At 52.0% G+C, this 12310-nt stretch overlaps 1 protein-coding gene across 1 annotated transcript; it reads left to right on the forward strand.

Annotated features, from left to right (window-relative positions):
- The first annotated feature begins 259 nt into the window (after positions 1–259).
- On the forward strand, positions 260–10130 carry LRRN4 (leucine rich repeat neuronal 4). Its single transcript, XM_059705586.1, has 5 exons — positions 260–1115; positions 2133–2778; positions 4120–4324; positions 6124–6261; positions 8182–10130. Exons 2-5 carry the CDS (start codon positions 2142–2144, stop codon positions 9371–9373), a joined length of 2172 nt encoding a protein of 723 aa, XP_059561569.1. The 5' UTR covers positions 260–1115; positions 2133–2141; the 3' UTR covers positions 9374–10130.
- Positions 10131–12310: the final 2180 nt, after the last annotated feature.

Here is a 12310-nt window from a genome sequence, read left to right on the forward strand (position 1 = left end):
GGCTTTGGGTGGAGAAGGCCAAGACAGGAGATCCCCTGGGATGTGCAATTATCCATTAACCCCATCAGCAGTTCCGAGGTGCCCTGCATTTCCTCAGGGCTGCTCAGATAAGAGCTGACAGGACGAAGATCCCTGCAGCTCTGGTCTGAGAGTCTGTGTACACAACTCGGGGATGATTAACCCTGGGCCTGGGGGGCGGGGATGTGCAGATCAAAGGCCCTCAGACAAAATGACCAGTCTCGGAACTCAGGGGGAGCAAGGCATTCTGCTCTAAACAAAACTCATGCCATGTCACCAGGGCTTCAGGGAGACATGGGGCTCTTGGTGACGGGGATCAGAGACCCCTGCCATGAGGCAGAAATGTTCTTTCTGCATTTCTATCCTCTGTTTCTTTCCCACCTCTTAGGAGAAACAAACCTCCCTGCTGTCACTGAACTGGGTCCCATAGAAACCAAACTAACTCTTCTTGGAGACGCCTGGATCTGGTTTGAGCCTGCCCCGGCTCCCAGACTCCTCAGAAGACCCCTCTCTGGCCACTTTCCCCGCAGGCCTTCCTATGGACTAGAGTACCTTCCTCCTTCGGGCCATGGGGCTTCCTCTTGGTAGCAGCTCGCCATTCATCCTCCAAGCATCCCAGGAAGTGGAAACCACCTACCAGGAGGATCAGATTCCTGGGAGGTGACAGGGTCACCTCTGCCTCACTGCCCATCAGCCCTCAGACCTCACCTTGGCAGGGAGAGCTGACTTCCTCTGTTTCTCAGGCCTGGGAAGGCAGTGTAAGGTGAGATGAAGATGGGGGAGGGCTAGGAGGAGGAACCAGGCCAGGAAAGGGGCAGGCCCGGTCCCAGAGTGGGAGGAGGAGACAGGCACTTAGGGTGTTGGCCAAAGACCACAAAGTGAGGAAGGAGAGGCGTGCAGGGAGTGCAGGGACCGAGCTATCTCAGGCCCTCTCAGTGCCTGGGGCAGGTGGGGGCAGGGGCAGGGGCAGCTGGGAAATAGGCCTCCCCTGGAATTCAGAGTTGAGCTGCTGTGCAAGTGACTGGCTCCTGGGATCTATAAGACAACAGTGAAGACTACAAAAGGGCAAGTGCCACGCTCCAAAAGGACAGCTTCGGGTGAGTAGGACAGCCTGCAGGAGGCAGGGATTACTGGCCTCAGTTTCCGGCTCTTTCTCACTGCTGGGACCCCAACATAGCAAGAGGGAGGTCTGGACGGTTGCCTAGAGACCTAGTGGTCAGCAGAGTAGCTGGGGCAGGAACACGCAGCTACAGAAATGGGGGTATATCAAGGAGTGACGTCAAGGCCAAGGCTTGATTGGAAGCAGCTTTGCTTGATGTACCCCCTACCTGGTCTCCCAGTCGCCCTGTGCAATCCTGGGTACCCCAGAAACTCCACAGCTGGTGACTCTCCGTCATCCCCCCCCCCCCCCCCGGGCACGGCTGACCTCAGGAGCCTTGGCTTTTGTGGGGATCAAGGAGGGACCAGGAAAGGCTTGATTCGGGTTCCAAGTATCGCAGCTGTCTGGGGGCTCCTTGCTTCCCTGACGGCAACCCTGAGGGCCCTCCCAAGAAAGAGACCCTAAAACTTATTTTAAATTGTGACCTGCAAACCGGGTCACATGCAAAGCAGGACTCACCTCTGAGGCTGGGCAGATCTAAGGGGAAAATGGGTGGAGCTGAGTTCTGTTGGGACTGACAAAATCTTCCTCAAGCCCATGCTCACCATTAATAGGCATTTTTGTAGCAGTGTCTGTGCACCTGGGGTGTTTACAGCGATACAGGGCAAGTTCCCTTCCCTCCGGAAGCTCATGGGATGGGGTTATGGGGTTCCTGGGGGATTCAGGCCCAGATGGGGAGGATGAGGGAGGCCTTCTGCAGGAGGTCCCTGTGGGTTAACATCCACAGAATGAGAGGGGATTAGAGGGAAGAGCATGGCTGGGAGAAGGAAGAGCAGGAGGTGCCATGGTGCACCTGGGGGAGGTGACAGGGGCAAAGTCACTGCACACCTAGTAATGCTGGGGCCCGCCCAGGACTTGTGCTCCTCCTCCAAGCCCGGTGGTAGGGGGCACATTTACCCTTCTTTCGGGGTGTTTCTTCTGGATTTAACGCGCTGTCACGTTATTCTCTCCCCAGCCACGCACCATGTGGTTGGCCCTGCCGCTGCTGCTGCTGCTGCCCACAGCGCTGCGCCTGAGCCTGGCAGAGCCTCCCCAGGAGAGGGTCCCTCTTTTCCGACTCATTCAGCTGGGCCCCTGGGGAAGCGAGGCCAACGACACCACGGGCTCGCCCTGCCAGGGGCTCTTCGCCAGGGGGGCCACGACCTTGAATCTGGCGAACCGCAGCCTGGAGCACCTGCCGGGCTGCCTGCCCCGCGCGCTGCGCAGCCTGGACGGCAGCCACAACCTGCTGAGCGCCCTGAGCGCGTCGGAGCTGGGCCACCTGCCGCAGCTGCAGGTGCTCACGCTGCGCCACAACCGCATCGGCGCGCTGCGCTGGGACCCCGGCTGGCCCGCGGGGCTGCACACGCTGGACCTCAGCTACAACCAGCTGGCCGCCCTGCCCCCGTGCGCCCGGCCGGCGCTGGGCAGCCTCCGCGCGCTGGAGCTGGCCGGGAACCCCCTGCCGGCGCTGCCGCCCGGGGCCTTCGCCTGCTTCCCCGCGCTGCGGCTGCTCAACCTCTCCGGCACCGCGCTGGGCCAGGGGGACATCGCTGACGCCGCCTTCGCGCCCCTGGCCTCCCTGGAGGTCCTGGACCTCAGCGGCACGCTCCTCAAGCAGGGTGAGTCCTGGGCGCCCCGAGTTTTCAGAGGCGGCTGTACAGGTGCTCCCGGGACCGGGTTCTTGGAGGGGTCGCTCACAGGGCTGCTCATAAAGAACCCCGCCTAGACTGCCCGAGCCATGTGCACCCTGTTGCAAGGGCCATACGGGGCTTAGTTCCTTGAGACCCAAGAGGAGGGAACTACTAGTGTTATCTCGGTGCTGCCTATGAGGAAACCAAGGCCCAGAAAGGTGAATGACTGGCCCGAGGTCTCACAGCTCATTAAGTGGTGCCTCCCAATTTAAACCCAGGCATTCTGGGTCCAGAGCCCAAACCTTCAGCCACGCGGTTCTACTGCCACCCAGCAGAGTGAGGGGATGCTGGTAGAATGGGGAGCGAATGCGTTGCTTTGGGCTGATCAGAATCAAACAGGCAGTTCCGTGAAGCAGCGTGTGCTCTGGGGATGAATTCAGGGACTTTGCTACTTGGTTGGCTAAAATTCTGCTGCAGTTATTGACCCTTCAAACAAGACACAGGAGGGAGGTGAGAGGACCAGTTCTCCTGTCCTTGGTGTGTTCTGACTCTGGCTCACAAGGCTGGTTTTGTTATGTTTAAAAACCCTTCATGTGTCTGTCATCACCTGTCCCTCCATAGACAAAGGAAGACAAGAGCGAGAACTGGACACAGAGGGGAAGGGGCACGTTCGCCATGTAGCATTAGGAGAGCCACACAATTAGGTGTCTGGGCCTCCTCCACCTTGCCCTTCTCTCCTCCTTCCTTACCTTTCTCAAATATTTCCCCACTCCTGGTAGCCATCGGGGTGAAGTTTGAGGTATTTCTGTGTGGAGTTTAGCAAGAGAGCAGGACAGCAGCAGAGTTGGAGACAGTGTCCTGGGTTCAAGTTCTGGCCCTGTCCTTTCCCAGCTGTGTGGCCTTGGACCAATCATTCTCCTCTCTGGCCTTAGTCGCCTCAGCTAAAAAAGAAGGAAGGAAGGAAGGAAGGAAGGAAGGAAGGAAGGAAGGAAGGAAGGAAGGAAGGAAGGAAGGAAGGAAAGAAGGAAGGAAGGAAGGAAGGAAGGAAGGAAGGGAGGGAGGGAGGGAGGGAGGGAGGGAGGGAGGGAGGGAGGAAGGAAGGAAGGAAGGAAGGAAGGAAGGAAGGAAGGAAGGAAGGAAGGAAGGAAGGACTGGTCTTTCAGGTGATATAGCCCATAGTTCTGAGCTTCCTAAAGCTTCCAACTGTGTCCATACTCAGCAATGGCCTTCACAACTCACTTTGTCACTCTTGATGTTTCCGTAATACCCTGCCAGCCTCCTAGGCTGGTGGCTTCCTGGGTAGTGGGCCGTTTCCCCTCTGTGTTTCAGTTCAGCCGAGGTGGATGGGAGACCTGCCCAAGCTCACATCCCTCTACCTGAGGAAGATGCCCGTGCTGAGGAGCCTGGAGGGGGACATTTTCAAGATGACCTCTGACCTGCAACAACTGGATTGTCAAGATTCCCTAGCACTCACCTCCGTCCAGACACGCATCTTCCAAGACACTCCTCGCCTACAACTCCTTCTGCTGCAGAAGTAAGTGCTTCTGAGTCACATGGATGGATTTTGCTGGTTCCCCCATGTTGAATCGGTGTAGCTATCTTATAGAGCTTACCAGACTTTAATTTTCTTCTCGTGGCTCCTTCGGGTCCTCTCTGGGGTTTTGTTCTTCTCATCCTTTGGATGGTATCTTGGGCAGGTCCCAGATAGTCCATCCAGCCTGAAAACCATGCAACTCAATGCTGTCCAGAGTAATACTGAAACCCCAAACTCTCATGCATGTAAGGTTTCCTTTAAGCCCAGATAAGAAACCTATGCAATGGAAGAGGGGATGAGGGCATTAGGTTCTTCTCTATTTCTCCATCCATCTGCTTCTCCATGTGGGAAGTCAGCCCTTCCCGGGGTCTAAGAAAGAAAGATGAGAGGGTAGAAAGGTCCTACTAGTGCTCAGAACCCAGGGCTGGTGTCTTCTGGCCTGTTGATGTCCGAAGTGTCACTATATCCACCTCCTTCCTGACTCCTAACAGGAAGGACAGTGTCCCTTTTTTATTTTTTATTCTTTTTTCTTAAGTTTAAAGACAAAGAGATAGTCTTTTTTTAAAATTTTTTATATGTATTTTATTGAGTTTTTACAGAGAGGAAGGGAGAGAGATAGAGAGTTAGAAACATCGATGAGAGAGAAACATCGATCAGCTGCCTCCTGCCCATCTCCCACTGGGGATATGCCCGCAACCCAGGTACATGCCCCTGACCGGAATCGAACCTGGGACCTTTCAGTCAGCAGGCCGACACTCTATCCACTGAGCCAAACCGGTTTCGGCGACAGTGTCCCTTTGATGATGATCCCAGGCCACCTCCTTTCCTGGGAACCCATACTGGAACCTGGGAAGTGGGCACTTTTCCCCATCATCACTCTCAGTGTAATCACGTCTCTCTTTTCTCTGCTAGCTCTAGACCCAACCAGAGTACTTCACTTCGGGGCTTGTCAAAAGGGACAGGAGATAGAATATGCAGAGCACTTTGTGCCTGGCACACGGTGTGTGCTCTATAACATTAGTGCAGATGATGGTGGTTGTGATAAAGGCGATGGTAATGATGAAAGTGCTGGTGATGGTGGCAATGGTGATTGTGATGATGCTGGTAATGTGATGTATTGATGACAGTGATGGTAATCCTATATAATAAAAGGGTAATATGCAAATAGACTAAATGGTGGAATGACCAGTCGCTATGACTTGCACTGACACCAGGGGGCAGGCGCTCAATGCAGAAGCCGAGCTGACAGCTTGTTCAGCGAGCGCAGCAGTGATGCTGAGAGCCTCCACAGCAGTGACATCCCCTGAGCGCTCCCAGACTGCAAAAGGCTGCAGACTGGGCTGAGGGACACACACACACACACACACACACACACACACACACACACACACACTGCCCCAGTGCACGAACGTTGTGCACCGGGCCTCTAGTGGTGATAATAATGATGGTCATGGTGATATGTTGATGAGTGATAACTCTGTCTCAGATCTCCTTTTGAGCTTTTGACGGATGCAACCTTGTGTATAAGGCATAAGATGTGGAGCCAAACTGCCTGGGCTCCAATCCTGACTCCAGCACTTGCCAGCTGTGTGAGTTGGGGCAAGTTACTTAACACCTTTACAGAGCAGTTTCCTCATCTGTGAAAGGATGACAAAAAGAAAGTCCAAGGTCATTAAGAGTTTTGCCTAAAGTGAAATCACTAATCCCTGACAGAATGGGTTTCCATACACCACTATGACTGGGAACAGTTTTGACCTGATTGCAAAAGCCTGCCCTCATTTATTTTCTGTGTATTTCAGCTGCAACTTGAGTTCCTTCCCTCCTTGGACCCTGCATTCCTCCCAGGTTCTATCCATCAACCTCTTTGGCAACCCCCTCACTTGCAGCTGTGAGTTGTCCTGGCTCCTCATGGATGTAAACAGGACTATCCTAAGCAGGTAACACATTTACAAAATAGGTGACTGAGAGGTGAGAGTCAGCCTCCCAGAGCTGAAGTCAGGCTCACAAGAGCAGGCTGGGAAGATGGGCAATGTAGGGCAGGGAAGATAGCCCCCAGGCAGTCACATCCAGGGACACAGAGGGGCAGAGAGCATGGAGGAACAGACATGGGAGGTTTTAATGGGCCAGATCAGGAGGTAGGGCTCATCACTTCCACTCACATCCACGCTTAACTGCAAGGGAGGCTGGGAAAATGTAGTCTAGCTGTATGTCACGTAGGAAAAAGAAATGGGCTAAAATCAGGGGTCCTCAAACTTTTTAAACAGGGGTCCAGTTCACTGTCCCTCCGACCGTTGGAGGGCTGGACTATAGTTTAAAAAAAAAAAAAACTATGAACAAATTCCTATGCACGCTGCACATATCTTATTTTGAAGTAAAAAAAAAAAAAAACGGGAACAAATACAATATTTGTATTTGCATGTGGCCCGCAGGCCGTAGTTTGAGGACCCCTGGGCTAAATGAACAGTAGGCTTGTCTCTGCCAAGCAGTGTTGTCATTGTCCCATTTTACAGATGAGCTGGTTGGGGCCTGAGGAGGGGAGCTATTTGCTTAGATTCATGCAACTTCTGGGTGGAGGAAGCAGAATGTATCTTCGTCCAAAACTGTGCTCTTAACCACTGGGTTCCCCTGAATCCCCCCAAATGGAGCCTGGCCTCCTCTATCACTGAGTCCAAGACCAGCGGGCTCACAGAGCTCCTGTGGGACAGACAGGAGTTCTACGAAGACTTCTCGTTGGCTCTTAGCTGGAAGAGCTGTCTTTGTTCGCAGTGGGAGCCATGCCCAGGTCGGCCACCAGAAAAGGATGTGGGTTGGGAACACGTCCCTCAAAACAGCCCCACCAGCTCACCTTGGGAGACATCCCCCCCACCCCGTGGGAGTTCTTTTCTCACCTCCAACCCAAGCCTGGAAACAAGTGAGGCGCAGTCTGTCCTCTTCTCCCCTTCATGTTGATTCCAAAGACAAGCACCCAGGCCCTTTGCAGCGAAGGGTCTCACGTGGTATTAATGAAGACGCTGAGTGTGCAGGCTCTTCGCCCCACTTAGCACTGTTCTTTTGCTGCATTACTTAACCTGTCTGGGCCTCTCCCTCCTCATCTGTGAAATGGGGATAACAGTGCCTGCCTCATAAGGTAGTGCAGATTGAATTCACTGATACATAAGGTGCTAACCATAGTCCCTGGCACGTGGCAAGCACTCAGAAAATGCTAGCCAGTCTGAGTGTTGTGACTAGTCCTCGAGGCCAGGAGGCAGCCAGGTGAGAACACTCAGAGAATCTGGACTGCCCTTCGCGGTGCTGGCCCACAGTTAGGCTCTGCCGTTTGCTGGCCCTGCTAACCTGAGCTTCCCTTTCCTCTTCTGCTTCCTGGGAGCCTCCTCCACAGGTCACCCTGAGGTCAGTGAGGTGATGCACGTCCACCCGCACCATGGGGTGCCTGTTGGCAAGGCTAAGCAAGAGGGATTGTCTGCACTGAGCACTCAAAGGCCAGCGCAGAAAGCGCCTTAATGCCAAGTACCTTCTAACCCAGCGGTTCTCAACCTGTGGGTCGCGACCCCTTTGGGGGCTGAACGACCCTTTCACAGTGGTCGCCTAAGACCATCAGAAAACACATATATAATTACATATTGCTTTTGTGATTAATCACCATGCTTGAATTATGTCCAATTTGTAACAATGAAAATACATCCTGCATATCAGATATTTACATGACGATTCATAACAGTAGCAACATTACAGTTATGAAGTAGCAACGACAATAATTTTATGGTTGGGGGTCACCACAACATGAGGAATTGTATTAAAGGGTCGTGGTATTAGGAAGGTTGAGAACCACTGTTCTAACCGGTTGACCTCTCCCCTAGGGCAGCGGACACTGTGTGCGCACCAGCCGCAGGATCCCCCGGGGCCTTCCCCGCCCCCCTGGCGCTGTCCCAGCTGCCCAGCGTGTGCCCCCAGGACCAAAGCACCACCCTCCGTGATTCCAGCCCACCCTCCTCTGCGGGCTCTACCCACGCGCCTTCCACCCCCGGTCCCTTCTCCCCGCTGCTGAGCACAGCCCCTTCCTCTCAAGCTGTCACCAAGGCCCCCGCCCACCCTGTGGGCACCCCCTCACGAGCTGTCGGGGCGGGGGCCGCTGCCTCCACTACCGTCTCTACAGCAGGTCCCAGGAACTCCAGCGCTGCAAGCCCGGCCTGGACAGAACACGAACCTACTGCCTCGCATGTCCTGGACCCTAATATTTCAGCTGGCTCCCTCCCACCCACCAGCAAACAACGTGGTCTCCTCCCTGCCTCCCGGAACCCACTGAGCAGCCCCCGGCACTACCGGACGACCCAGGCCACCCCGCAGGCTCCCCACCCAAGTCCTTCCGAGGATGGAATTCCAGTCTTGGTTTTGGACGACTCCAGTGAGGAGGAGGAGGAAGTGGAGGAGGAGGAGGGGAAGGGGGAGAAGGTGAGCGCACCTCCCCAGGGCGTGGCCTGCGATTACCACCCTTGTAAGCACCTCCAGACCCCGTGCGCGGAGCTGCAGAGGCGCTTCAAGTGCCAGTGCCCCGGCTTCAGCCAGGAAGACACCGTCCCAGACCCGCCCAAGCTGCAGGGCGTGTCGGAGATCACAGACACGTCCGCGCTTGTCCGCTGGTGCGCCCCCAACTCGGTGGTGCGCAGCTACCAGGTGCGCTACGCTGCGGAGGGCTGGCCGGGGAACCAGTCCGCGGTGGGGGACATCTACGCCACGGCTCGGCAGCACCCGCTGTACGGGCTGTCGCCGGGCACCACGTACCGCGTGTGCGTGCAGGCGGCCAACCGGGCCGGGCTGAGCCGGCCGCAGGCCTCGGGCCGCCGGGGGCCGTGCGCCTCCTTCACCACCAAGCCCAGCTTCGTGCTCATCTTCGCGGGGCTGTGCGCCGCCGGCGGCCTGCTGCTGGTCAGCACCCTGGTGCTGTCCGCGTGCCTCTGCCGGCGGGGCCCGAGGCAGTGCTCCCACGCGCACCTGGTGGCCTACAAGAACCCGGCCTTTGACTACCCGCTGAAGCTGCAGACCTTCACTTAGCTCAGCGTCCCCTCCTCAAGCGAACTCGAGCTGAGGAGCTGGCTGGCTGCCTGCCTGCAGAGAAGAAGAGACCGAGGGTCCAGCACGGCCCCGTCCGTTCTGAGCCTCTGTCATTCCAGAGAAGCTGCAATTACTGCTCCACCACACACAGAAACTGGCCAAGCTGAGTTTTTCAGTCCAAGGAACTTCTCTCCCTGCTACTCCACTGGGTCTGTTTCCAGAAACGTGATGGCCCACATCAAACCACCCCTCTTGGGGCTGGGCATTCTTGTGTGGTGGTGGTTTTTAGTAGCAAGCAGTGCTCCTCCGTGTCCAGAATTCTGTGTGGAAGTAGGAAAAGATAAAAGCTATATTCCAGCCTCCTATATACTGTATTAGAAATGACATCTTCAAGCCGTTTTAGGAAGTTGAGGGCATTATACTAAGTGAAATAAGTCCCCCCCTGGTTAAGCTGAGGCAGGGCACGAGTTTGTTATTCAAGGAACCAACCCCAGTGGGGTTCTTCATCTGAGGGAGAAGAGCGCTGGCTGTTTCCTGAGGCCTCCCGGAGTTTCTTTGTTGCATTTCAGGATATGGCAAAACGTGCTCCTAGCTTGATAGTTAAAACCTCAGTCTTTTCAGGCCCTTTGCTCATTTTTAATTGCATTGTTTGCTTGGTGTTGAGTTTTATATGTTCTTTGTAAATTTTGAATATTAAAAATATCAAATGTATCACTGGTGAATATGTTCTCCTATTCAGTGGCTGTCTTTTCATTTTGCTGATCCCCCCCCCCCCCCCCCCCCCCGCTTGCTGTGCAAAAACTCTTGACTTTGATATAGCCCAATTGTTTATTTTTTCCCCTTGCCCAACAGGGGAAACGATTGCTATGAGAAATGTCCGGGTTATAACTGCCTATGTTTTCCTCTAGGATTTTTATGGTTTCATGACTTGCATTTAAGTCTTTTATCCATTTTGAGTTTATTCTTGGGTATGGTGTAAGAAGGTGGTTTAGTTTCTTTCTTTCTTTTCTTTTTTTCTTTTTCTTTTTTTTTTTTTTTGCACTTAAAAAGCATATTTTTTAACCCAAAAGAAAAAGAGCAACAGAAAACCTCAGGGCTCTAGCTAGAGGCCAAAGCATTTCTCTCCTTCCAATTGCATTAAACAATGCCTTCATGATTTGTATCTGTGCGTGGGATATGCCTTACTACACCCCTTTTTACTTTTATACAATCTTAGGGGGGAAAGTGATTTTATAAAATTATAACGGGGGTCATATTTCTAGATTTTAATTCTCTACATTAACATTTGGTCGCTTCCTGCGGCTATCCTAACAAATTACCACAAACCAAGTGCCTTAAAACAACAGAAATGTATTATTATAGTTCAAGCCAGAAATCAGCAGTGAAGGGGTCATCAGGGTTGGCTCCTTCCAGAGACCTGGAGAATTGTTCCAGGCCCCTCTCCCAGCTTCTGGTGGCTGCTGGCAATCCTTGGTGTCCCTTGGCCTGAAGATCTATCACTCCAACCTATACATGCCTCTCTTGTCTCACGACATTGTGTGTGTCCAAAGTGCCCTCTTTTCTATTATTTGCCCCCTGCTTTGAGAGACATGGCACGAAACACTGAAGTGTACGATGTGATTTGATATATGTGTATAATGCAGTATTAACTATAGTCATCATGCTGTCTTCTGGGAATCATTAGATTCCCTGATCTTACTCATCTTATAACTGAAAGGTTATATACTGTGACCAGCTTCACACATTCCCCCACCTCCCCCACCTGGGAACCACCCACCTGTTTCTATAAAACATGTTTTAGATTCCACATATAAGGGAGATCATACAGAACTTGTCTTTCTCTGACTTATTTCACTTAGTACAAGGCCCTGAAGTTCCATGTTATTGCACAAGGCCGGATTTCCTTTCTGTGGTTGAATAACATTCCATGTTTTCTGTATCCATCCATCCAGACAGACAACATCGGTTGTCTTTTGTAAATAACGCTGCAACAAACATAGGGGTTCAGATTTCTCTTCAAGATGGTGCTTTCATTTCCTTCAGATAAATACCCAGAAGTCAAATTTCCTTCTTTCAAGGACAGGAGACACTGGATTAAGGCTGACCAAATTCAGTATGACCTCATCCTACCTAACTTGATTACATCTGCAAAGACCCTATTTCCAAATAAGGTCACAGTCACAGGAGCCAGGGGTTAGAGCTGGAACATACCTTTTTGGGAGACACAATTAAACCCACAACAGCATTTATTTCTACCGTAAAAAATAAAAAAAAATCCAGTTTGGTTCTCATTTGTCTTTTGTTTCCAAAGTGTGCTGCAGCACAAAAGCCCTGCTGCAGAAACCGAGCATATTCAAGCTTGACCTGAATAACTGAACTGTACTATATACTAGTATTTCTAGATGTTTGAAGTTTTAAAAAGCTCCCGCAAATTCTAAGATGTATCACTAGGTTCATCACATATGTAATCAAGAGAACTGGACTTAGTGATTTAAAAGATATCTACCAGTTCCTGATTAAAAATTTTAAAGTAAAAAAAAAATGCACAGCAAAATTAAAAAAATATATAATTAGCATAAAATTTTCAGAGATGCTGTTATCCCAATGCCTTTTTAAGCTTATTACCAAAATTGAGTCTGTTATGTGGAGGCACCAACATGAATTTCAGCTGTTTTGAGTCTGTTTGCATGAGTATTCACAAAAACATGCCTAATACAATTCCAATGTGTTCGACACTCATAGAATTTACATGTTTTATAACAGCTCAGTATGAAAAACCTGAGGAGAGTTGGGCTATTTTTCTGAGGGTTGAGGTGGCCAAGGTATATTAACATTGTGGACCAGTAGTTTTATTGCTAGCTTTACCCAGTGGCCAGATAAGTTTCTATTGAGCAAGTACAAAAAACTTTTTACATAAATGTTAAAAGCACACTTTAA

The sequence above is a fragment of the Myotis daubentonii genome, chromosome 8 (genome assembly GCF_963259705.1).
Source record: "Myotis daubentonii chromosome 8, mMyoDau2.1, whole genome shotgun sequence".
Lineage (NCBI taxonomy): Eukaryota > Metazoa > Chordata > Mammalia > Chiroptera > Vespertilionidae > Myotis > Myotis daubentonii.